The sequence below is a fragment of the Mastacembelus armatus genome, chromosome 22, assembly GCF_900324485.2.
Source record: "Mastacembelus armatus chromosome 22, fMasArm1.2, whole genome shotgun sequence".
Taxonomy (NCBI): Eukaryota; Metazoa; Chordata; class Actinopteri; order Synbranchiformes; family Mastacembelidae; genus Mastacembelus; species Mastacembelus armatus.
In genome coordinates, this window is record NC_046654.1 from 8,997,782 (window position 1) to 9,024,633 (window position 26,852).

The 26,852-nt window shown below is 39.3% G+C and overlaps 2 protein-coding genes across 2 annotated transcripts; one reads left to right on the plus strand and one right to left on the minus strand.

The window, feature by feature from the left end:
* Window positions 1–619: 619 nt before the first annotated feature.
* Window positions 620–10,068, plus strand: LOC113127085 (gamma-aminobutyric acid receptor subunit rho-1-like). Its single transcript, XM_026301331.1, has 10 exons — window positions 620–722; window positions 4,232–4,282; window positions 4,404–4,510; window positions 5,443–5,510; window positions 5,700–5,923; window positions 6,761–6,843; window positions 7,291–7,431; window positions 7,889–8,041; window positions 8,557–8,753; window positions 9,324–10,068. The coding sequence occupies exons 1-10, from the start codon at window positions 676–678 to the stop codon at window positions 9,624–9,626; spliced, it is 1,374 nt and encodes a 457-aa protein (XP_026157116.1). The 5' UTR covers window positions 620–675; the 3' UTR covers window positions 9,627–10,068.
* Window positions 10,069–10,953: 885 nt separating this feature from the next.
* LOC113127989 (peptidase M20 domain-containing protein 2) lies at window positions 10,954–14,928 on the minus strand. The gene is made up of 7 exons (XM_026302982.1): window positions 14,363–14,928; window positions 13,801–13,949; window positions 13,572–13,714; window positions 12,954–13,108; window positions 12,470–12,596; window positions 12,162–12,269; window positions 10,954–11,992 (listed from the first exon to the last, which is right to left on the minus strand). Exons 1-7 carry the CDS (start codon window positions 14,786–14,788, stop codon window positions 11,853–11,855), a joined length of 1,248 nt encoding a protein of 415 aa, XP_026158767.1. The 5' UTR covers window positions 14,789–14,928; the 3' UTR covers window positions 10,954–11,852.
* Between the last annotated feature and the right edge of the window lie 11,924 nt (window positions 14,929–26,852).

Sequence of the window (26,852 nt, forward strand, 5' to 3'; positions counted from 1 at the left end):
AATCACAAAACCCTACTTCCAATCTTCAGGTTTATATTTAACCAAATGCTGCAAAAGCACCACAAACACAAGTAGGGCTTTGTAAATTTGGCTGAATGTCAAAACAGTTTTGACATACCAGATACAAGACCCAGGCATCAAAAGGAGCTAAGAAGCCTTTCACATCACCCACAGCTTCCTCTCAGCCCCTGTGAGTCTGTATCTCTAAACCGTTGACCTTACAAATGAGCACGCTGCATCATTGTGAGAATTGGTGTTTCTGGGCGGTGCAAAGTGGAGTAGAGCACATCAGAGTGCAGGATATCTGAGCACAGCAGAGCACAGAGAGGCAGGCACATCCGCCGCTGGAGGGATCAAATCTGTACCATCTGACGCTCAAGGATTTATGGGTTTAGTCAAAATTGCTTTTCCCACTGTGGAGATTAAGCACCATAGAATGTTTTCCACTCAGGCCGTAGAATAGCCCAGTGCAGCTGCCGTTGTTGCTGTTTTTCTCCCTCTTATTGGCTCCGCTGCTGGAGAAGGGAATGTCTCAGGGAGGCAGGGTGCTGCTAACCCTGGAGGGGAGTAGATTCTGACTGACAGGAAAGGTCCGTCCTCTGGGGAATGTGAATCATGCAGGTGGACGCGGTTGTTGTGCTGTTTTGTGTTTGGCTCGTGGGTGCAGCTGGGAAGATGCTCCAATTGAGGGGTCACAAGCTGGAGACCTACAAACAAAGCAGGTAATGTCAAAAGAGCCAACAATGTATCACAGGCAAACACTGGGGTAAATATTTTAATTATCCCAAAAGGTTGTATGACAATTTTAAATTAAGCTTTGAATGTGAAATCAGTTAAATCTCCTTTTCACATAAGGGTTTCATTCTGTTCTTATAAATGCTTTTTTTAGGCTTACATGGTGTTGTCCAGTGTTTCCTGTGTCACCTGTGTTGCTCCCTCCCCCTCTGCAAACAGACTTATTTGGACAGCAGATTGGAGAGCGGAGAGAGAGGGAGACCTAAATCCCCACATCTATTTCTGTATTACTGGTGAATACTGTGTTCTCTTGTCCCACAACTGCCGCAGGCCAGTTTAATGACCGTTTGCCCCCGGAGTAGCAGTTGTAGTCAAAGTTGTTTTCAGGTGATTATTTAGGCTAATTGCTGCCTTGTTAATGCATCATGGATTAGATGTTTTAGTTAGGACTGAACTAGATCTGGGACTCAGCCACCCGATGGTGTATGTCCTACCGCAAGATCCCAGATGTCATTTGTGGCATCTTCCAGTAAATGTCAGGGAATAAAATCAAATGTATTAAATGAGGTTTTATATAGGTTGTATTATCTAACTGGCAGTCCATAACCACAAAATATTCAGTTCACTAAGCTAGAAAACTTAAGTCTAGGGAATGTTTGACATTTTGTTTGAAAAATGTCACAGACTTTAATAATTTCCTCATCTGTTCCACTTCTAGTCCAAAGTTCAAAGATAATGGAGAACCATTAGATGGCATCCATACCTGTTATGACTTGAGACAAATACAGATTTACACTAGCTTATAATAACTGACACATTACAAAAAAAAAAAAAACACCTCCACAAATTTCCAGAAAAAAACCCCCATAAATGACCAGTGTAGTTTGGACTCTTTTCCAGCATTTTTATCAACTAAAAGCAGTACTCTTTTGCTGAAATATAGCCACATAGTTTAACTGTAGCCTGCAGTTCCCACGTGAGAAACAGTCTTTGCATTAATCTCTGGTGAGGATGATAAGATTTTACCAAGCAGGCAAAATACAGCTCTGTATGCCTCATAATGCTACTAGCATTGGATGATGTGCTTCCACTTAATATATTCAATAAACCCTGTAAAATTATAATCCCTCTGCTTTAAGATACAGTATCACATTTCATGCTATGAATACTTGGAAATCAGAGGAGACAGAAATATCAATGAACTTACTATTAAGATTCTCATCCATTTGAGGGGAATAAATGTGGTGGGCATAACTTGAATTACCTACAGCTGCTTGCACGCATGATGACAAATGAGACATGACTATAGGACAAGGCAAATCTGATCTTATTAAAGAGATGTGTGATAACAACACAGAGTTAGAGCAGCCTTATAAAATCTAAGCAATCCTCCATGAAATCGCAGTCATTGAAAGTGATCATACTAACCATAAAGTGATCATCAAGTATAAGAGAAGCACAATCATTTCTATCAGGAGAATCTGCAAAAGGCAGAAAGGGCAAATTGCTTAAAGTTGCACTATAGTCTTAAAGCATCACGTGTCATCTTATTATTGAGTCAGTGCATCACTTTCCACCCTTAACTATTTAAAAGTCCTCTCACATCAATCTTCTCTCTGCTGACACACAGTCTCTGAATACAAATCAAATGTAAATTTCTGATTCTTCTTCTAGTGGGGGGCGTGGGAGGTGGGATTCTCATATACTTACACAGAAGTCCAACTTGTCTTCTCCCTGTTTCTCATCACTCCACTCCCCCTCTCTTCAGTGTGAAATTGCAAAAGCGGCTGGATGTGGATAGCGTAGGTTGTGGGAGTTTTCACTATATTAAATTTTTTTTCAATTTCTTCCTTGAAGAGTAAGAGAGGAGAGAGGGATTTGTATGATGGCAGAAAAAATCAGAGGGGAAAACCCTCATTAGAGTAGTTTAAAGTGGATGGCTGATTCCTGGGAGAAGAAAAACAACATTTTATAACAAATATAAAACACACTCTTTTCAACTCTTTGTTTTTTGCTTTCGTCCACATCCATATCTATACCTGATACCTGAATTTCCTGTACAGGGATTTATAAAGTCTATCTCATCGTATAAGAATACAAATAAAAAATGTAAAGCATTGTACACAGCCAAATTCAGCGACTAGCTAGCTCCATATTTACCTTAGCTACACTCAGAATCTGACTTTTTTAGAATTATTTTGCCATATAATGTACTAATGTACAGATGCCACATAATACATCTATAATTTAAACCAAATGATCAACTACACAGCTAAACCAAGAGAGCAAAAATAATGAGAGCTGGTGAATTTTAACTTAATTTATGAATCTAACTTATAAAATAAAGTGTAAAATTTGACAAAGTGAAGATGTTGTGTGCTATTCATCTCATAGAATGTAGTCTGTCCGCCTAAACAACTTTAAACCCTGTTTGTCAATTTCTGCTGTTTCTGCTCATTGCTTTGTAAAGTAGAAAACTAATGTGTCCAGAATGACCTCTGCAGATATTGGGCCCATTAACCCTGATGCAGCCCCTGGGGCGATACATGTATGCAGACTCACCGCTACAGAAAACAGCAGAAACGGCATCGGGCCACACAGAGCAGGCAGACTGCTGTGTGGCGTAGGCAGGCAGAGAGGGGATTGGAGAGACATTTTTGCCAAGAGGATTAGGAACCAGCTGCTGGATGGATGCAATGAGTAGCACCCATTACCTATCACAACACTGCAGCTAGCACCCAGAAAACCCTCTTCTCACTGTTTCATTTTGTTCCTGTTGTGTCTTTTTTTTCCCTGTTTTTGTGCGGTCCCTTCATCCCTGCTTGCTTCCTCTGTGGTATTTCCTTAATACATGTCTGAGGTTGTCACAGGGATTTGGCCCTGTCTGTCACAGCATGCTCTACTCCATTAATCCATTTTAGGGTTTTTGGAATTCATCTTTCTCTCTCTCTCTCTCTCTCTCTCTCTCTCTCTCTCTCTCTCTCTCTCTCTCTCTGCTCGTGACCTGAATGCTGCCTGAAAGACAAATATACAAAGACAGGTCTCATGAAAAGTGACACCAGAGAGGAGCTGGCTTCTACCAAATCGGATGTGATGAGGAAATGCTCTTTTGCCCTTTGTGTAATTTGTGGATAAAATATGTGCAACATAAATGAATTTCACACAGTCCAACGTAGCATATGCATATTATTTGATCAGCAAGCAAAATCCAAATCAGTATCATGATATGTGTGTGTATATGTCACATAAATAATAGATAAAGTGTGCTAAGGTGTGCAGAAAGAGTGTGCAAAGGGCCAGTGGTTACTGACAGTGGCGTACAGGTGTGCACAGTAGGTCTGACCAAAAAAAAAAAATGCAGAGAAGCTAAAGAGAGATTGACATTTCTGCTCTCAAAATGAATATGCTGGCTTGTAGAGGTAAAACTGGAGACAATAAAATGCAGCTTTTTCAACAGCTTTGTTCTCACTTATTTATCACTGCTCTTAATTAACAGGACGCGAAGAGAGACCAAAATGGACGGAGGTGGAGGTCACAAATCTGGAAGGTGAGTTTTAAAAAATCTTAATGTTTTTCAAAGTAGTAGATTCTTTTGCTAACTGTGTTTGACATTAAAAGCTAAACGTTATGTCTCTGTGAAGGCTCATTTTAACCACATGTCTTTTCAGCCCAATTTACAAACGAAGTCCAGACATGACAAAATCTCCGATGACAAAATCGGAGCAGCTCCTGAGAATAGATGACCATGATTTCACCATGAGACCAGCATTCGGAGGTCAGAGAATGAATGCTGCATCAGACTGAAGTGTTTCCAATGAAAGTACTTTATTTATATAACTGAGACATGCTGGACGCATGATTGCAACTTAGTCGGGATGCTGTCGAGTTACATCCTGACTAAGTCAGTCATCAAGTGCAGAGGGATAAGATCTGTGCAGTGGTCATTGGTTTGGGCCAAACAGTCCTATAAGCATTAAGCTCTTGGAGACCTTAATGACACCATCCATGCAAGCTGTGCATGAGTTTTCAATTGCAACTCAGTTCTTTACATCACAAGGGTGTTAATACATGTTTATGCATCAATTGTGTAGGTTCTTTGGACTGTAGGCTAATGCTAAGATAAAGACAGGCTTTTTTTTTTATTAAGATGTAATATATATTCTGATTTTGTCTTTGCTCTTATTATTTATCTTTTGAGGCAAATAATTACCGACATGAGAACTATATTTAACTGAAAGATTGAGCCATGGGGGTGTTTACTTTGAAGAGAGAAACATGTGCTGTTTTCATTAGACCACGTTTAATCACACAACAATCTGCTGCTGGAAACACACCAAGTGACCTTTCCAGAGTCCTTTTGCGTCCAATTTTGAACATCAGGTGCATCTTAGCTGGAAGTGGAAATGGAGCTGGATTTTATCCAGCACTGCTTCAACTTTGATCTATTATTCTGACCTAATTGTATTTATGTAGCATTGGATGGTGGATGATGCTTAAAGTAGAAAGGCAGAAATAGGTCAAAAGTAGAATCCCAGCCAGACCATCACAGATGACTCTATATTTGTGTTTCATTGTTGCTTTTCTTTAACAAACATGTTTTTTACCCACTGTCACATTCATGATAAAAGAGAAAAGCATATTCAACCAGTTTACATGGCAAAAAATAATGTTTCTTTATTTGCCTGACATGAGTTAATTTTGTTTCAGGTCCTCCAATTCCTGTTGGAGTAGATGTTCAGGTTGAAAGTCTGGACACCATCTCTGAAGTGGACATGGTAAGTATGAAGCAGTTTTAAAATCATCAATACAACAACATGCTGTACTTAGGTTAAAATTTGAGGTACATGTACTTTTCTTGAATATAGTAGGATTTAGAATACAGCACTGAAGCATTTCTATAGTGCTGCATTAGTACTTTTACTTCTTTTAATTTCCACTGTTCTTATTTTTTTCCATTCCTGTAGGATTTCACCATGACACTGTACCTGCGTCATTACTGGAAGGACGAGCGGCTGTCGTTTCCAAGCACCAACAATCAGAGTATGACCTTTGACAGTCGCCTGGTGAAGAAGATCTGGGTTCCTGACATGTTCTTTGTCCACTCCAAACGCTCCTTCATCCACGACACCACCACTGATAACGTCATGCTGAGGGTTTATCCTGATGGCAACGTGCTTTACAGTCTCCGGTAAACACAGGGGCAGCAGCTTATTTTCTCTCAACTTAATTAAGAAGTACTGAGTCACACTAGGAGACAGAACGCCTTTCTTATAATCCTGGAAAAATGCTTCTTCTAAAAATATAAGTATATATTTATATATGTATGTATATATATAAGTTGTTGTTCACTTCTAACTGAAAAAAAGAATACAGCAAAGGAAAAGCTTATTTCCTTGCTTACATGGTAAGCATCACAATGAAAAATTTTTTCCCATCTGAGGCATAAAAAATTCAGCACTCCCACAGTTGGAAACAAAACAGAAACAAAAACAACTGCATGAAAAAAATCAGAGCAGACATCAGAAAAGCTACAGCTGCTTTGGTGAATTTCACAGCCGCAGCAAAGTGCATGGCTTTGAGGAGCAACATTTGATAACTGTAGTTGGTGTAGCAGATGAATGTGAATGTGTGGAGTTAATGAGAGCTGAATGCCAAATGTTTGACTCCTTTACATGTGCCTATCCACTGAAGGGACTTGTTAACCTTTAACAAACACTGCAAAGTGTTGAGAAAAACTGCTTTATAACAGCGACGCTGAAGTAGCACATTTTAACCACATTTAAGCACTCAAAGACAAAAGGCACTGCATATAATATAAGCCAACACACACAAACACACAAACACCTCACTATCGAGCATGAACCGCTCCACCTTAGTCACCCTATTATCTGTGTAGCTTTGGCTCAACATACCATGGAAAATATCTACTGTACCGATATTTGTTAATTTATCCTTTATCTTCCTGTTTCTTTAGAAGTTGAATTGCAGTGTTGTTTTCTTTGGGTCGCTGCTGTTTTTAATGTAGAGTCACTGTCACTGCCATGTGCAACATGGACCTCAGCCGCTTCCCCCTGGACACACAAACCTGCTCGCTGGAGATTGAGAGCTGTGAGTGGATTTAGTAGAATATGGGCAAATGTCTAACGCTTAACATTAGATCCCAAAGTTTGGGTGTAGATTCTAGGGGATATGACGTGTGTTTACCTGTATATATGTGTTTTTCACTTTAATCTGACCTAATCTTCACTGTGACTCTAACCACTCATGTTTTACGATGCCTAAACTGACCCCAGTCTTTACCTAATCAGTTGCGTGTTACCTACTCCCACTTCTTAGGATTGAATATTTCCCATTCAGAAACCCTATTTCATTTCCATTGGTGCCACATTTCCTGCACAGTCTCTAAGAATTGCTAGTGGTGCTTGAGACTGGTAGTCTTGTAATGTTTTATCTTTATTGTCACACATTTCGTTTACTTTAATATCTAGTATTGTTCATACTAAATCTGTCTTGATTTGGTTAATTACAGATTCCTTCTCCATGTTTTTCCTCCAGATGCGTACACAGATGATGACCTGATGCTGTACTGGAAGAAAGGAAACGAATCCCTGAACACAGACGACAGAATATCTCTATCCCAGTTCCTCATCCAGAAATTTCACACCACCACCAAGCTGGCCTTCTACAGCAGCACAGGTACTGTAATACACAAACCATGCACTTCTAATACATGCAGTAAAATAGAAATGATTATGCAAATTGCCCCAATGTGTGTATCGTGCATAATAAATGCATAAATACTAGGTCACAATTGAATCACAGCTTCAATAAACCTTTTTTATTTTGCTTTGCAAGGCTTTTCAAACTAAAGGAAGAATGTACTAATATTTAATCCTCACTGTGAAACGAAATGTATCAAACTACCGCCAACCACTGTTACATTGCTGGAAAGCAACTGTGAAAGCCTTGCAGCCTTCGTCTAGCCCCAAGTCACTTTGCAGCTCACAAGAGCCACCTGAAGCATAAATAGGATTTTGTGTCCTATCTTCTTCTGCCAGAATAGCAGGGAACCTCTGCTGAAAATGTTTGTTCGGTGTATCAGCAGCTAACATGTGACGTTGGGTGTGTAATAGAAGACATTTTTTCTTTCTAGGCTGGTACAATCGTTTATACATCCACTTCACCCTGCGGCGCCACATATTCTTCTTCCTGCTACAGACTTACTTCCCTGCAACTCTGATGGTCATGCTGTCCTGGGTGTCTTTCTGGATTGACCGTAGGGCTGTCCCTGCCAGGGTGCCGCTCGGTAGGATAGATCTACCTCTGAGAGTGTGTGGCAAAGAAACTGAGCACAACAGCAGGATAAGAAATCAAGTCTTATCTACTGTTTCTCTTTGTTCTGCATGAAACTAAATTTAATATATTAATGTTTTGAACTGCTGGTTGGATAAAATTTTGTTAAATCATCTTGGTCTTTAGGACACTGATTAACATTTTTTGCTTTTCCAGATGCTTCTTAGACCAAACGATTAATAGAATCATCTAAATTAATGAGTAAGGAAAATGTTATTAATGACAGCTTTAGTGCAGTGGTTCCCATCTTCTTTTGGTTTGTTGCTAAATCATTATCTATTTGCAACACCATGCCACAGACTTTCTCTGCCTGTGAGACATGTAGATAGCAACCCAGCATGAAGATCACCAGCTACACACGGTGAAATTAAACATTGGAAAGCTCTTTCTAAGGTTTTATCCCCTAACCCAGTCAGGCAGTAAATAAAAGCACTGGTGTGACTAACCTGTTTGTGCACCCCCCTTCAGGCATTACCACAGTGCTGACCATGTCCACCATCATTACCGGAGTCAACGCCTCCATGCCGCGGGTTTCCTACATCAAGGCAGTGGACATTTACCTCTGGGTCAGTTTTGTCTTTGTCTTCCTGTCGGTCATAGAGTATGCGGCGGTCAACTACCTCTCCACTGTACAGGAGAGAAAAGAGAGGAAGCTGAGGGAGAGAGTAAGTATTATTTCTCTGTGGTTGATTATTGTATGCGATTAAAAACGCAGGTTAACAAATCACAAGGACTTTACAATTACAAGCATGAAATGAGCCAGTTGAAGTAAGTTGAAAGAGAAGCATGAAGTGAACACAGTCAAGGCTGACCTGATTCAACAATAATATAGTTCACACATTTATATATTCCTGAACTGGTAGAAATGTGAATTAATAATTTATGAAAATTTCCAATAAACAGATAAATATTTTCTAAATTGGCTCACTTTAAGCTGCTCTCTGGGCTATAGCAAATTATTTCTGGGACTCCAGCTTGTGCACTTATATTGCTATTCTTCATCTGCCAAATGCTGCGGCATATGGAGCCAAACTGCCTACGCACCCTGAGGAACATTTCCTGCACAAACATCCTTCTGTAAATGTTCCCCTCGAAAGTTACTGAAAGGCCCCACATGTGCAGAAATATGAAAAGTGACAACTATATACTAGTTATAGTTTTTCTCACTTTACAGAAAGCAGTGTTTGTCATAAGTATATTCGTGTTCAATTATTTATGTTTTTTTACCTGTCTAGCTGCCGTGTACCTGTGGCATCGGCAACCCAGATGAGATGATGATCGACCCCCAGATCACTGGCTATGGGTCCATGGATGCCAACACTACAGGGAATTATGGGATACCGGAGAACGGTGGCCGCCAGGAGCGAATGTTGGCACAGGTGGCACTGAACGACCCACAAATTACAAACCAGGTGAAGCCATCCAGAGGCTACGTGAACATCTGGATAGACACCCACGCCATAGACAAGTATTCGCGGGTAGTCTTTCCTGGAGCGTACATCTTCTTTAACATCATCTACTGGTCCATCTACTTGTAACAGATACACAAGTGCAACATCTGTAACATCCATGATGAGTCTCCACCAGCTCGGCTCATTGTGAAGAGCAGAAAAGATGACAGCACACTGATGCTTCTCAGACAGAGAAACTGCTAATAGGATGCACAGGGACAGATTGGTGGCCATTGCCTTCTTGACCCAGCCACTTAAAAATGAACCAATGACAAACACGACAGTCATCGGTTTGGTCAGTTCATCAGATCTGTGTGGTTTCATGTTGTAGCTTTAGTGTTGTTGCTGAAAAGACATTTGGATCTTGTTGTTGCCTGAGGACTTGACTACACACAGAAATGCACAGACATGGACCTGTGTCCTCGTGCTGTTTAGCTACGCTTCAGTTCTTGATGCAGTGACTACTCATTTTCAAATCTGAAAATATGTATGACTTTTGATATTTCCAGCATACGGACAGATTCATCGTCCTTCCCATATGAACTAGACTTCACAATGAGTAACAAACTAAAAATGTTCAAGGGGTAGTTCATTTTGCAGTATGTACTCATGTGATGCTACTTAGATGAAGATTAATAGGACTTATTTTTATCAGTGGAACTATTCCTTTATAAACCTCAGTATCATTATTATTATTAAGACTCTAAGTTCAGTTCATTTGCAGCATGTCCGTATAATTCAGTATATGTTACAATTATCTGTGATCTTTGTATGAAAACAGTTAATTTGATGTTTAGCTAATTGCTGCATTGCATTTCCGTAATGTGTATTTTACTAAAAAGGCAAAGTGACACAGTCTATTAAAATCAAAAATGTAAAAATATATGTTTAGTAAATCACAAACACTGATTATGATGTAGACTTTTTAAAATCTCCTTAATTGTTTTTTTTTTTTTTATTATTATATACAACTGAAGCTCATCTCCTCTGTTTGGTGTTGTGAGGCTTTGAGATTCACTGTTTCACATTTTAGTTTCTAGTTTTATTGTCTTTTTCAGCTTTAAACAACTTTCTACTTTGTTAAAGAAAGATATATTAAAAATACGTTTTAATGGAGCATAAAAATATTAACCAAAAATACAGGTATAAGTTTAACTCTGTAAAAATGTTATATGTGGAAAAAAAAAAGTTTAATAAATGTTTTGGTTTCAGAAAATGTAAGAATTTTTCCAGCGGAGCGTAGGTGCTGACCAACAAAACCACAATACTGTATGTTTTAAATCTCCATGTAATACATTTAGTTGGTCCAAATAGAAATGGATTAAGATGCATGGCTGAAAATGTCTTTTTCTGTGGACATAAATTAAAATCAACTCATAACACAAACGAAAACAGACAATTTTGAGACCACAGATTTCATATCAGTTGAGACACTTGGCAGGTTTTTAATAGTGTTCCCCCTAAAGTCTTGGTCCAAGATTTTTATGCTGTTTTCCAGTCTCCTATACAGTATATTTAAACAGTGCTGGAGGATAAGCTTTCACAGTTATTACACACTGGATTGCGACCAGTTTCATGGTCTCCTTTCTCTGGCACGTTCACACCAAATCATATGAACTGGAAATCTGTAAATCCATAATAACATTAACTGTTCACGTTAGCAGTTAATGTTATTACTGCTCCAGGGTTACATAAATGTTATATTTAACATTAATATATTGAATGTAATATCTATAAAATATATATTTTAAAACCTTTCCTCTTCTCCAACTAATGTCCCAAAGGATATGATGACAATTATTATCTACCTACAATAAACCTGAACACAAACATCAGTGCAGCAGAAAGACATGAAAGAAAAAAGGATCAAAAAGACAGACAGAACCTGATTTCCCAACACATCTGGGAGCCGAGGCTTGATTCAATCTCTATGCTGCTGAAATCAGAAATAAGTCAGTGAACATTATAGTATGAGTGTGAATTGGTATTAGTTCAATAATTGTAAATAAATGTGAATAATTTAGTTTAGTTGGCATCACACAAACGGTGCATCACATCAGTCGTGAATGTGTCAGTGATAGAATAATAACGTTTGACTGAATGACATCATTCAGAAAGAGGTATTTCACAGGATAAGTGAAACTTTGCTCTGACTGGAGCAAAGTGGTGAATGTAACCTACATACTGACATCCCCCATCTTTTGAGACAGGCCACTAGCATTGCTACAGCCTATCATTGTATTTGTTGCTTGTGATATTAATGCATGATTGCAGTGTTTATGGAGCTGTTAAAACTGTATCACTGCCTAATAATCATTTTTCCATTTTGAGTTTGGCCAGGCTGAAGTCTTCTCTCACTTGGCTCAGCAGATCAGGGCTGCACACCACATCCACAGCTGTCATAGCCAGGGCTTTGGCTGTCCTCAGGGTGTACAACTGGGCCTTTTCAGCTCCTGGCACAGGAGCGAGAGCGAAGGAGAAAAAATAAAAGTATGAAATAAATAGACACTACACAGGCAAAACAACTGACCTGCAAATAGACAAGAAATGAAAAAAATATCTGATCATATTGCATTTAAATAAAAAAAACAACATCTGTTCCCTGTTGAGAGGCTGACATACCTGCTGCTTCAGTGTATTCCTCAGTGTGGTTCAATGCATTAGTGCAGATGTAGAAAAAAGGATGAATACCAGGGACGATGAATGATACATTGCCAAAATCAGTGGAACCTGTCAGATAATTATACATGAACTGTGATAGTGATTTGATTAAGTAAACAAGAAAAATTAGTCTGTGGGGGGGGGGGGGGGGGGGGGAACTAGGTTAGAGTTCTGCTGTTACACTTTATGCTTTGTACATTTCTTCTACACAGCCAAGAATAAAGAGATGATCATGTCTATTTCTATGATTTTATTTTATTTTAACCTACCAGAGAAGTTGGCTGGTTGCTCTGGAAACTCAATCCCCAAAGATTTTCCGTTATTTTTATACAGGGTTTCCAGTGTGGCATTAGGCAGGATGTTATAGCAGGCATGACATGGGTAGGTTATCTCCACCTGAAGGAAAAACATGTCCATCTTCATTTATGAAACGTAGCGTAGAGAGATGTGAGATTGCAACACATGAGGGTATAAATGTCAAATATTAACAAAACATGAATATATGGGAGTTAAACCTGCCTAAAGGTGCAGACACAGGAGAAAAGCAGCCTGAAGATAGTGAATTATGTAACATCAGGACTTGGAGCATGATTACAGGAATATTTTTTTTAAAAAGGGGGGCAACGTTATATAACAGCCGACTCAACTCCAACATGCTCCACCATTTCTTTCTGTCAGTACTTTACAGTAAATCTACATATCTGGGGTATAATGCACCTCCAGCCAAGAGGAAAGCAAATATAAAGTAATTACCTTGCATCCAGTCGCTACAGCAGCTGCCCTGAAACAAGCCTCAGCTTTGGCCCTCAGGTCACAAAGATCCTTAACCAGCGGCGTGCGCAGATAAAACTGCAACTCACTGTAGGCAGGAATAATGTTGGGCCTCTCGCCCCCATGTGTAATAATGCCTGAGGAGAAGGAAATGTACATAATGGGCAAAAAAAAAAAAAAAAAAAGGGAAACGATATAGTGCATCTGTACTACTGAACAATTACACAGCTCATATGGGTTCACATGCCAAAATGGTTATTTTTCACTTTTCCGTTAGAGAGTTACAGCATCTTTCTATAGATAAAAATACATCACAGATACATGGAGAAATTGTCTGAGACACTTTTTTTTATTGAAATGTTTTAATTTCTCACTTGAGAACTCACTGCACAGTCTGAGCATCAGTGCAAGTCTGTCAAACCTAAGTCCCAATTTCTCTGTAGTTCGCCACACTATGAAAATGATTTTCCCTTCTTCAGAGCAGTGTCTGAGGTTTCTCTGCTTTCCTTTGATGGAGGAACCGGCCCTTTCTGAGCACATGAAGGACTTAAAAGAATTGAAACTGAGCTTGAGGTAAGACTGAGGTTCCCTGTTCCTCACCGTGAAGCCTCCACTCTGGTTGGAGCTGCTGTCTGAGTACAGAGATGTTGTTGTAGGCCAGCACAGCAGCATCCAGGGCATTCACTCCCTCCCAGGGGTATGCAGCGGCATGGGATGCCTTCCCATAGTACTTCACTGACACCCTGCAGGGTGCAGAGTTTAGGATGCTTATTACGGTGGAGAAAGGACACTGAGATTAAATCCATATGAGCGGTGAAACGGGACCTACTCATCGAGCGCGACACAGGGCAGGAAGGAAGCGTCCTGCTGAGCTGGATGAGCCATGAAAACGAGGTCGACATCATTGAACGCCCCCGCTTTGAGCAGGTCAATCTTTGCTCCTATATCCTCCTCTGCTGGAGTTCCCAGAACCGTTATCTGGTTTGAAAAGTGTGTGATTCACTAATGAGATATAAATATCAACCCATGTGCATCTGACATCCTGCCTATTAAGACGAGTTAAGGGAATATGACACATTTATGTTGTCAGTCCAACCATGTACAGTAAATACAGTAGGCTGCATAGTGATAAAACAATTCACTGAGGACTGTAGACACCTAATAATTAACCAAGAGGCCTAACTTACATGAAGTGGAAGGGACAAAGGTACAGTTACAGATAGTGCAAATACAAGTCAGTGCAATGTGTTTAAAACGGAAAGAAATCTAAACATGACACTCACTTCATAAAGATGACACTTTGAACCAAACACTTAATAACTCTGGGACATATAATGATATTTATGATGATAATATTTTATGGGGGAGATAGAAACGGTCCCAAACTTCACCTTCACAGGTGCAGGCACTCCAGTCTGGTTTTCTAAAGCCGCTTTCAGCCCCACAGCCGCCGCAGCTCCGACCTCCGCTATCAGGTTGTGGCCGCAGGCGTGTCCGATACCCGGGAGTGCGTCATACTCGCACAGAAACCCCACGTTCAGCACCGGGTCCCCGTCCACGTCACCGACCGGACCCCAGCTTGCGCAGAAAGCGGTCGGCAGCTTGTAGTGACTCAGGACCGTCCATGTCGGGTCCTCCTCGGAGAAGAAGCGGACCAGCCTGTCGTGCGCATACGTCTCCTTACCGGACAGCTCCGGATGGCTCCAGATGTCCCGGCTCAGACTGTGGAGCTGGTCTTTTCGGCTGTCGATGCACAGCTGGACGGTGTTTTTCATCTGCTGCAGTTTGTCCATGTGGCCTGTCGGACTGTGTAGCATTCACACCGTGTGAAGCCTGAACTTCACTTCACAGAATCAGTGATGCGGCTGTAGATTAAAGATGGATTTGGCTGATTCTGCTGTATAAAGATCACACGCTCATAAAACATATTCTGGTCAGTCAAAATAAAATAACCAGCGAGCAGAGTTACCGGTGTCACTCCGGAAGTTGTTCCACTATGGTAAATTGTATTTGGAGGTTTATTGTTAACCATAGTGTCTGATTCACATAAGACGTATTTTAATTCCTGAGGTGCTTTGGGCACGTAAACAACATGTGAGCAGCTGATTAGTCCAACAAATGAATCATCACATGACTTTAATGAGGGAAGAGCCTCCTGCTGTACATGCTGTGATGTATATACTGGTGTAAAACCTTATTCAGAGCCTCCCCAAACAATCCTGTTTAAAGTACAGTGAAAATGTTAAAAAAATCAAAGACAACCACGCTCTGATTAACTTTCTTTTGATGTGAGACATAGATTGCCACCTGCTGGTCAGGATCACACTCAGCCAAAACTATGATTTACCTCGTTAAAGGGGAATAACGATGGAGCAGCATGGTTTGTATGTGTCTATATCACTGATAAGGTGAAGTAATTCAGATATTTGGAGCTTTGTATTGATTTTGTGTGTGTCTGTGTTTTGTTGCTCCTGTCTATATGTGCTGAGAGCAAACTGAGGCTGAGGCTAAAACCTCAGCCAACACTAGGGGGACCCAGAGTGACATATACCAGAATAAGGTGCTCACACGCATAGAACTGAATTAATTTCATTTGCAGTCAAAAACAAACCACTATTTTGAGGCTTTTATATTTTACACGAACAATTTAGAGACTGAAGAATAAATCTCCTTTTTTTGTTGTTGTTTTTGTTTTTGAATGTGTGTGTTGCCTCTGGATAATCTTGTACTTGTACACAGGCAACAAGAACACAATGCTTCCCTCTTTGCTGTGGGTGAGCTGGCCCTGAGAAACAAGGTCAATTAGTGACGACTGAATAAAGAGGAAACCCCACAGCTGTCACGCACACACACACACACACACACACACCCAGCGAGAGTGTGTGTGTGAGAAAGAGAGAGCAGGTGTACATGTATGTGCTTCCTGCCTGTGCTTCAGTTGGAGGTTAATTGGGGGCGGTTGTCAGTCACAGGGGGAGACATGTTGAACAGCGCAGAGCGAGCTGACAGCAAGACTTCCTCCTGACATGGCCTGTCTGTCAGCTTACTTCATGCCCTGCCAGTGACGCTGACAGCCTTCATTGTGTATCAATTAAGTGACATCGAAGGGAGACACCCCTGTGTCACCCCATTGTCTTATTCAGCACGAGCACATGTTCAATTTCACATCAACCCACATGTTTTTAGCCTCATTTACTGGCCTGTGCTCCCAAAAAATGAAGAATCACTAGCAATGTTTTTTTTTTTTTTAAGTGTATATGAAGACTGTGATAACTGGTTCATAGGTGACCATTTGAAACACTATATCACAGAGAGGGTGCTGATGAAATAGAGGTGCTCCAGATAAAACCATAGCAACCAGAGAGACACGTGCAAAATTGAGCGACTTAACTGTTCACTATGAGCACATGATACATGCAGTTGCTTTATATTTCAAGCAGATCTGTAGTAGTAGTCACACCACAGAGCGGGTGTGATGCATGAGTTCTGATATATGCATCACAGCAGCAGGACTCCCCAAAGGAAGGTTGGCTTGACAGATACAGTGAATCTGAAATAGGAGATAAAACAAAGAAGAGACAATATGTTGTGTGTGTTTGTGTATTTGTAGGCACCATGAGAGAGTGTGGCCTGCATATTAATGCGTTTGTGCCTTTATGTCAACCATTAGTTATGGAAATCCATATCAGCTAGTATTAAAAAAAAAAAGATTGTTGTGATAAAAACAAATAAATAAGTAAACATTCTCACAGCTCATAGTTTTGACTTTATTTTAGTTGTTGGTTGTAAGTATAGACACAAAAATGACTTGGTCAGGTTGGTTTGGAAGCTGTCTACCATCCTTTCAGTCCACATCTGTCAACCCAAGGTCAGGTTTGACTGTTTGCACGTGCTCAGACTGGGCGGGTTAAAAATCAATTCTGTATCTGCCCAAATTTTAAATCTCGACTCTTTTCTGCCACAAATAAATGAACCATTGCCTCAAATTGGTTGTGGTTTTGAAATTCAGATGATTTTTACAGTTCACATGTATTGACTTTCATCTCTTTCTATATGATATAATTGGCAGGCCGAGCACCATGTACCATTTCCAACTCTTCCTGGTACAAATGGATTTCAATATTTACCTCAATTCTACCGGAGTACAAATCCTGACAAGTTATTGATGAGCCTGATTTTAAACATGAGTTTCCAGCTGACTGAAGGAAACTGACAATGTGTCGGTCGTGCTTGCTCTGTCCTGTCAGCATCACTATCACACCAACTACACCCTTAGAGAAATCCCCTGGAACTCCACCCTGCAGTGTTTGATATCACACAGCAAGCCACTTGATATTTGGAAAATATGCCCTGAGGGCCTCAGAGATGTGTGCGTGTGTGCATGTGCAACTTGACAGTGCTGTTTCTGTCATTAATGTCACATCAGTGCACGCAGTGTGCCTCTGTGTTCTTCAAGCTGGAATACATTAACACCTCGGTTTATCAAGTCGTCTGTATCTTCAGGGACAGGAGTGGGGGTGGGATTAGACAGTACAGCATTTGTTCATGTTTTTGTGATGCTTGACGGTTTCTGATTGAATTTAGCTTCATTCTGATCTCTAAAACAAATGCTTTTTTTCTACACTGTCGAGGCTTATGCATATGATTTATGTTAAAGCAGCTTCTTCAAAGCCACCATTAACATTTTCATATAAATTAGTGTCTATTTTGATACTGAACGAAATAAGTCAATTTATTACAGCTTCAACTAATTTCCAGTTAAAAGCTTTTACATTTGCTGTTCCTAACACACTGGTAGGAATATTCCTCAGGCACACAGAGTGACACATTTCTCGGGTTACAGCAGACACAAAGTGTTTGTGATGAGTAGAAGAAAGCCTGATAGTCTGTATGGGTGGCAAAAGCTATTACTGATGTGCAGATAAAGTGAGGAGCACAAAATTGAATGGAAAATGTAACTGTCCTGTCTACCAGTGCAAAAACCTAGACATGACTGAAGCCTTGATTGCTGTTTGAATGGGACACATTTCTTCATTCTTTGCTTTTTGCTGTCTTCAGATTGAGTTGTATTTTCTACTCTGTCCTCCCAAAAACTCCACACGGTTGCTCTCACTGTTTCAGAGGAAGCTCTGCCCTTGCTTTGTTTGACAGTACTGAAAAAGCTGCAGTCTCCCCCACTAACATCAAGCCACAGAGGAGCCACAGCCTGCTGTGTGTATGAAGTGTGAAATGGATCTGAAATGTAGATTTGAAAATGGTACTTTCTGGAGTTGCTGGTCTGGATGGTCTTTTATAAAATCTGTAAATAATTTGGTCTAATGCAACGTACTTTAATGCATTACACTCACTTTAAATAAACTGATAAATCTATATAAAGGCTTATTTCTTGTCAGTTATCCCTTTTTTCACATCAGCCAGTGAAGAATTAAACTAAAGGAAAACCATTAAGCCCACAGACTGTCAACACACAGATAAGCAGATCACAGTTTACTCAAACATGGCCCACATTGCATTTAAAGGGTAGAACCTCTCCCTGGTAAACCTTAAGCCTAATTAGTATTCTTTATAAATCACTTGATGCATTAACAAAATTAATTTCAGTTTTCTGCTTCAGAGGAGGTAACACCAGCTTCTCCTGATCCTCAACCTCTGATAACTGTCACAAGTAATAAACCATCAGCTATGGCCAGAGGTTTGCAGGGAGGATGAAGAGACCAAGCAGTGATTAGTGTTTCTAATAGTAAAAAGGCCTGAGACAAGACAATTCTCAGTTTATGCAACACATCCAGGGGTCAGAAGGGAAGCAGCTGCGTCAGAGTGGACCTGGCCAGAGTCAGACTTAGCAGTTATTATGAGGAAAAATCCAAGGGGAGCTGCTCTGGACTAAACATCAGGGGCGATTTTAGAACCTTTTCAGGGGCTCAAGCACACCAAAACATCTCAGCACCCCTAAAAATAAAGACAATTATTAATCCTTAGGCCTATTATTACCTAATGGCAGTTTTTATAAACATAAATAGATAACATAACATAAAATAGTTAACTCACCTGTTTCTTTATCCTGCAGAGAAAAAAAAAGTGAACCATACAAAGAGCTTTTGTTTTATTTCTTCTTAAAAATAAAAGTTAAAATTTACTGTAGCTTCTGTGCATTTATGTTAGACCCACCTACCTCAAACCACAGAGTACATACATTTCACATCTGAAGAAATAATGCTGTGTGTGCCAACGCACCCTCTGTCTTTCCAGCTCTTCACATTCTTGAGCCAGCCAACATGTCAGGCTGAAAGCTTGAGTGTTAATTGGAAGCTCTCCCGTGGGAACTTGTAGGCATCTTCCTGGTTCTCCGTGTTCATCGGTTAATGTGATTGCCACAGCTCTCTCAGTTTCATAGCTACTCCTGAATAATGCACATGCTTAATATTCCTTTCAGACTCTTGTGACCTGTTGTGCAGGAAAAAAAAAAACAGTTAAAAAAAAATTAAGCCCCGACTGAGACAGTTGGATTTATTGTACCACAACAGACAGAGCGGTATATTGTAGTGGTGATGGGTGTTTTGTTGCAGGGTTAATTGAACACAGCTTTGATATGTGCCCTTTGTTGGGTTTTGTAGAAAAACCTTGGTGAACCTTTTATATTAAAATGTTATAGTTTCATTGTTTAGTATTTTGAAGGCTAGGCCCCGCCATACCACTTCTATGTCTGTATGAATTTCTTGCCCAAAGAAAAAAAAAAAGTTACATTAGACAAGATATAACTTGTCAGTTACATAAGAGAAAACAATGCTAATTAATCCACTGCCACCAAACAGAGCAGACCAGCTATTTCCACTGTTGATTCTGGACTCAGCTAACAGACTCCTGGCTGTAGCTTCATATTTACTGTGTGAACGTTATGGTAAATCTGCTTATCCAAAGCTCTTTTTAAGAAAGCAAATAAGGGTGTTTACCAAATTGTGGAAGAATAATGGCAAGCACAGGGTTGGCATTTGGGATTGACTGCAAAGTAGAGAAGTTCAGTCTTAACCTGAATCTCACTTGATCAGTCTGTTGTGTGATCTATAATTCAGCAAGTGTAACAACCTGGATGACAAAAGTTAATCTCAATCAGCACTTTGATTCAACTTAACTTGCTTTTACTACTCTGCCTCCGTGTTAGGTTTGTAGGTCCAGGTCTGATAACAAGGTCTTAACAGGCTGGATCAGAATCTCACACACTCAGATTTACTACCAGGTTTGGGTCAAGAAACAAGTAGCAGGCAGGCATCAGGTCCAAAAAGACAAAACATAACTCTTAGATAGAACCAGACGAGTGGCTGGATGGTGAACACCATGAGTCAGATCACAATCTAGCAAAGGCTGCATGGTTGCAGACCTGCCTATATACACTGAGGCACAGGTGAAGTAGATCCCAGTAATTACTGGGCACAGAGCAGAGACAGGTGAACCCGATCAGACTAATTAGACCAAAGTTACCTAAGACCAACTGAGGACGCACAGGAATTAACTAACAAAATAAAAGTTCTAAAGAGGAAGTCCAAAAGCCAGGATCCTAAGACTCCAAGCCCATAGGTCATATTTCTGAAATGGAGAAGTAAACTTTTCTGCATGCACAAAACATACACACCAGGTACGCAAAGTGAGATAATGCTAGTCTGTAGTAGTTAAACTGAGAATTTATCTACGTATTATGCCACAGCTTGTTATTTATTCAAACATGAATCAATAATACTGTTAGATATGAATCTTATTACACAGTATAGTTTAATTTCATATCTGTACTTGTTATTATTAGTTAGTGTGGATAAATTGGATATATAGCTTATATTTAACGCCTGCTAGAATTACAAGGACACTCAGCTGTGTAACTGAAAGAGGTCAGAGAAGTCATCAGTATTAGGATGGTTTCAGATTGTTAATGAGGCTGTGTCAGTGCCGTTTAACAGCTTAATCGAGATGAATTTTGTTATAGATGTAAAATCACTCAGCAGCTGTTTGATTACTATCATAGAGTCTGCCTTAAATAATCAGACAGTGAAGGATGTGAAGACAAGGCTACTCACCACAGGATGCTTTTCAGTCTGATTACAATAAGGAAGCGGCGGTGTCAGATATGGAGCCTATTATAAAAAATGTTTCCTGCTTTTGAGTAATTACTGATTATCCTTCCAAACGTAATTGAAAAACAGTTTGATTTAAACCCACAATTATAATAAAGACAAAATGTGTCCAGTGAAGACCCTCTGCTTCAGATTCTTTTTCACCAAAAGATGTGTGGTCAGGATGTTGAGCTTGGCTAGAAGTGCATGCAGATGGTTCCTTTCTGTTCTATTTTATTATCTACTTTGTTTTAGTGCAAGATCTTCTTCTGAGCTTTTCATGGTTAAACATGAAGGGGAAGAACTTGCAAATGAAGAAGACAAAAGGTTAAAGCACAATAGTGATTTCACCTTTGTGTGTAAGAGGGTCTTAGAAATAAATTACACATTTAATTACTAGATAACTAGGTAATTATTGCAGGTACAGTGTCATTATTGCAAGGTCATAAGGTATCATAACATAATGGTAGTGAATAATGGAGGTTTAATGTTTGTCATTTTTTTATATGTACTGAGTAATTAAGAAATAACTTACAGTATAATTTAATTATAGCCTCTGCAAAGCCAATTTGTGTTCTGTCATCTGAAGCACTGCAAAAAGGGTCAGTTTTCCCATAAATACATGTGTAAAATCTAATGTTATGCTATGAGGTCTAAAGATGACAGTAGATCTCAGTTCAACATTTAATTTAAGGTTATCAACAGATTAAGTTTGTCTGTAAATTTGCTATGGTCTTGGGTTGTTTCTGGACTATGACTCCTAATAAATTTGATGACCCTCTGATCGTTCATCAGGGTAACACCCTCCTGTTCCCCAGGAGATGAATAGTTTTTTCTGTGTTGGTTCTGTAATGAACTTTCCTCCAAAGCCACCCTCAGCGAAACCAGGAGCACATTCATGCACTTGTGAAGATTTTAATGAGCTCCATCCTGACGATAAACGTTTTATTGTAAACTCAACCACCGTCACAGCATGTAGGACACGAACATCATGTTGTTTGTGCTATTGTGCTAGCTTGTGTGGCTGGTTTTTTCTTGCTTTTCTGACAGCGCCATGGATTTTTGCATTTTCAGAGACAATTTTGTCTTGTTTGGTTTCAGCTTCAAGGTAAAAGTAACTTACAAAACAAAAGAGAGACAAACAAAACAAAGAAACTGCTTTCAAACTCCACCTTTCATTCGACACCAGCACCCAACACGCTGCCACTCTGCATCCAGCTCCCCTGCGTTTATCTCTTTTCAACAGTTATTGTTTAGACGTGAAAGCTAGGTGTGCTTCATCCAGGGGGGAGGGGGTCATACTGCTGGCGTTGCTGCAGGTTTGTGTTTCCCTGCCACAAAAAACTCCCTGGGAATCGATGAAATGCCATTTTGATACAAACAGAAATGCTGTTGATGTTTGCAGTAGAACGCAAAGTCACATAGATACACACAAATAAAAACATGACACAGGCATCTATTGAGGCTTTGTTTTAAATTATTATCTCTGATATTCTATCAAAATGAAAGACACTATTATTTCCAAGGACAGATGGCTGTTTGGACATAATGGAATGAAATATAAATCATTGCTAATACATTTACCGTATGCATTACAACATCACATGAATTCTCTAATGATTATTTTCAAAACCTGCCAGCTTGAATAATATATTAGACTGTCTGTCCAAAGATCCCAGAGGTCATACATCAAAAAATAATTTAAACACCTTCTCTGATGACCACACACACACACACACACACACACACGCACACACACACACACACACACACATACACAAACACTCAGCAAAAAAAAACAAAAAACGGTAAGATGTTTAGTGATTGTGAAATGGTAATGATCAGAAATAAGATAGATAAGATGCTGATTTCATTGTAGGAACAGGTGTCGCTGCGTGACACATCATTAATCAATCAAAACTTAACAATGAACTCTCAGACCTGGTGGTCATGACCTTTGACCTCATTCATGAAGCTGTATTTGAAAGAGACTGATGAGGGTTGAACTGGAATGAACCCATAACTGGGTTAAACCAGTGTTTTCTCACTGAAAGAACATGTATCTTGACATTACTCATATAATGAGAAAACCTAAAGAAAACCAGAGAACCTCCAGATAAAACAGGAGTACAGTGTATTAATGTTCCTCTTTCTAAGAATCAGGTTTAGTGCTGTGACTTATAACAAAACTCAAGAATTAGGCTGCTACTGATACTTTACTAAAACCAACGATTGATTCTACTATAAGTACTGTCTGTGTGGCCAAAGGCTGATATTACAGCACATCTGTCTCTCTCTGTCCAAAACCTGTTAAAAATAAAAAAATGAACCACACTGTTATGCCGCATGACTTATTCTTTCATCATAATGAACATGAGCATGTTTAGCAAAATCAACCCCAGATCCCAGCAGTGTATGGTACTTCTTAAAATACACAAATCACAGCCCAATAATTAGCAGCCTAACAATTGCTTTATTTACTTCTGCTTGATTGACTTTTGTTAGAAATTACAGTGACATCTTTTTTTAAATCTGCATCAATAGATCAGTGTGGGCACTGTGGAAACTGTTTCCACTGTATCACCAGCATTGTCTCGTATAGGTAAATGTGAAATGGACAATAATATACAAACCACTTTTACATTTTTTATGTTAGAATATGTGAGTCACTATGACCTTGGGTACTCACTCTTTGGTGAACCCACACAGTCTAACACAAAGCCAAGCATAATAATTTCATTTTTCATATTCGTGTATCTCTAAAGGAGAAACAATTCAAGCTCCAGAGAACTACAATAAAGCGTCCGCTGACAGTAATACAATAACATGCTGTAAACAAATGCACAGAAAATAGAAGTGAACCTCATGAAAATGCACATCAAACTTATAGCTCATCAACATTGCTGATGGTTCCCAGGCTGTCATAATAATGTGACATCATTTAATAAAAATGTCGTACAACTCAGGCTCCAAACAGTTCGAAAGGATTGGAAAGGCCGTATAAATCACAGAGACAGCGCTGACACACTCCGTCGCTAGACAAAAAAAAGCAAAAGAAAAAACCAACCTGACTTGAGGGATCACAGCAATCTTGATGTGATAACATAATAAAGGAAACTCAACATAGCACATTTATCTGTGGCTTTTCTCGCTGCCAAAATAAAACTCACTTCCTTTTTTTAAGCCGAGTTAAACACACAAATACCGTATATATGATTTACAACAGTAAACATGTGATTAAGGTTAAGGAACTTTCATATGTTGGTTACAATTAGGCACAAAAACATTTTGGGTTAAAATAAGCACTTTAGAGCGCTTCATTGTTATTATGCTTACAATAATAAAAATGCAGTAAACTTTAAGAAATAAAAGAAAGAAAAAACAGTGGCCTAAAAATGTGAACTATGGGTGATAATAAGCTTTCAGTTGGGGTGCAGCAGGGTTTCTAGCAGAATTGCCTGAACAAAGGCATGGTGGAGCTTTTATAGTCTTCATAGCATGTAAATCAGACATAAGATTTAGAATTGTTGTCTAGACACAAAATAATAGTTTTCTGCAGTTTTCTCTTTGTTGTTACCTGAGCAGTGAATGAAAAATAAATTCATATTGTAATGCAAGTGGTGTAAAATGCGATAAAAAACATAGATTTTAAAGTAGCCCCGGGGATATTTATTACATATCAGCATGTGGAGAAACAGATTTACAGACACATCTCAGAACAACAGGTAATAGTGAAAAGGTGAATAGCTCAAAGTAAAGAAAAAAAAAAAATTTCTAAAATTTTACTTTATATTTTACATATCTGTAATGTAGTGTTGTCCACATAATATTTGAGGTTTAATCTATATATGTGTAAGCCTGAAGTCAATAAGGGAACAAGCTGTGAAGTGGAAAATAGGTTATAGGCATAGGGTGAAGGAATCATCTGTGTTTGCCAAGTATAGCATGATAGCTGGTGGCTGGCTGCCAGAGAGTTGTTTATGCTCTGTAGTCATCAAACTATTTACCAGGCCAGATGGCTTTGATTGCTTCAGGAGGGGGAGCTATGAACATACCTGACAAGGATTAAAATCAAATCTATCTTAATGTGCTGTTATTTTTCAAAATGGGCTTTTTCACTGATGCACGCAGATATTAAACGTTAGTCAGTGTCAGGTGTTGTCTGTGTGTTTACCCTGCAATACACCAGGATATGTGGAAAATGAAAAACTGTCTTTTTTATGTCTATATAAACAATTTTACTATCAGCAGTCTCACAGTCCATCATGTGTCAGCTACATCTGTTAACTGTGCAATAAAGCAAGGTCAATAAATCAGGCACTCTTTTCTCATACCTTTTATTTAAATTTAAGAAAGTTCACACTTTGCAGACAGTTAACAAAAGAAAGACACCAGCATGATTTCCTACAGTGTCTAGACCAGATACTTTCCACATGTGATTTTGTATTTGACTCAGACAAGAGTCACAAACCAATAGAAGATTAAATGTCATCTGCCACTGTTGTTCATCGTCGAGCTGAACCTGATAATGAAAAGGTCCTGGTGTCCAGTACATGTTATATTATCATTGTGATCTTCAGACTCTTGCGGTTGCCTGTATACTGTGCTAGAATGACATGGACAATAATAGATTATTGGATTAAAAAGTTTTAAGCATTTAAATCAAATCTGTTTTCCAGACACACCTTTATTTCTGATTAACAGTGAGAAAAGCAGAAAACCCAGGACACAATCAGCATCAAATGGATTTTTTGTTTTCATCAGTTAGTTTTGGTTCTGTTCTCTTAACACTGGTTATTTCACACATACCTCTGACCAACAGTCAGTACAACTGTAATGCTTCTTGTGCAGGAAAGGAAGCCCACTGAAGTCAAGCTGCTCTTTACTGCTCACCACATATGCATTTAGACTGATGCTGTGGGCAATGTGTTTTAGCCTTGAATTCTTTATTTTTCCCTGTAATATACAAACACATGCAACACTGCAAATGTTTTTACCCAGTTTCTCTTTATTTCAGTAGCATTTAAATGCTTCTCACTGCACTGCACTGAAACCAGTGCCAGAAATAAGAAAATAAAAAATATATTTAAACTTGGACACAAGTAAAAACATCGCTGCACTGACCAAACAACACAAGAAAACAAATCTCAAGCCAATTTTATACAGTTTGTTTTTTTTTTGCTTTTTTTAATGTGACCTCATTTGTACTGAAGTCTCTTCATCTTGTGATAACGCTAAAAGCTGATATACAAAGTGACTCTGGGATGAAAGAACTCTTCTGGGATGTGAGAGTACTCACAAAATTGTTTGCTGGATGCATTTGCCAGTAATGGGTAAATAAAAATGACGTGAGGAGAATGAGAATGGATCAGTACTGAGGTGCAAAGCCAGCTCAGACTGGTAGAAAATGTGCTATATACATTAATTTGAGCTCTACTGAAAGTTCTGTTGTTTTTTAGCCTGTTGTTTTGGTTCTATGGTTCATTCACACCTCCTTTATATAGCAGAGTAGTTTCCAGGTTAAAACAGGTTTTCAGCTAAAAATAAACATTGGATTCATATTCAAGTGGCCAGAAATATGACTCCAAATGAAACCTGAAGTAATTTTTTGCTACCAAGACTGCCCATATCAACTTCCATCCATCCATCTTCTATACCTGCTTTTTCCTGAAAGCCAGGGTCACGGGGATCTGCTGGAGCCTATCCCAGCTCTCTCTCGGGTGAAAGGCAGGGGTACACCCTGGACAGGTCCCATATCAACTTAAAATGTACTAATAATATA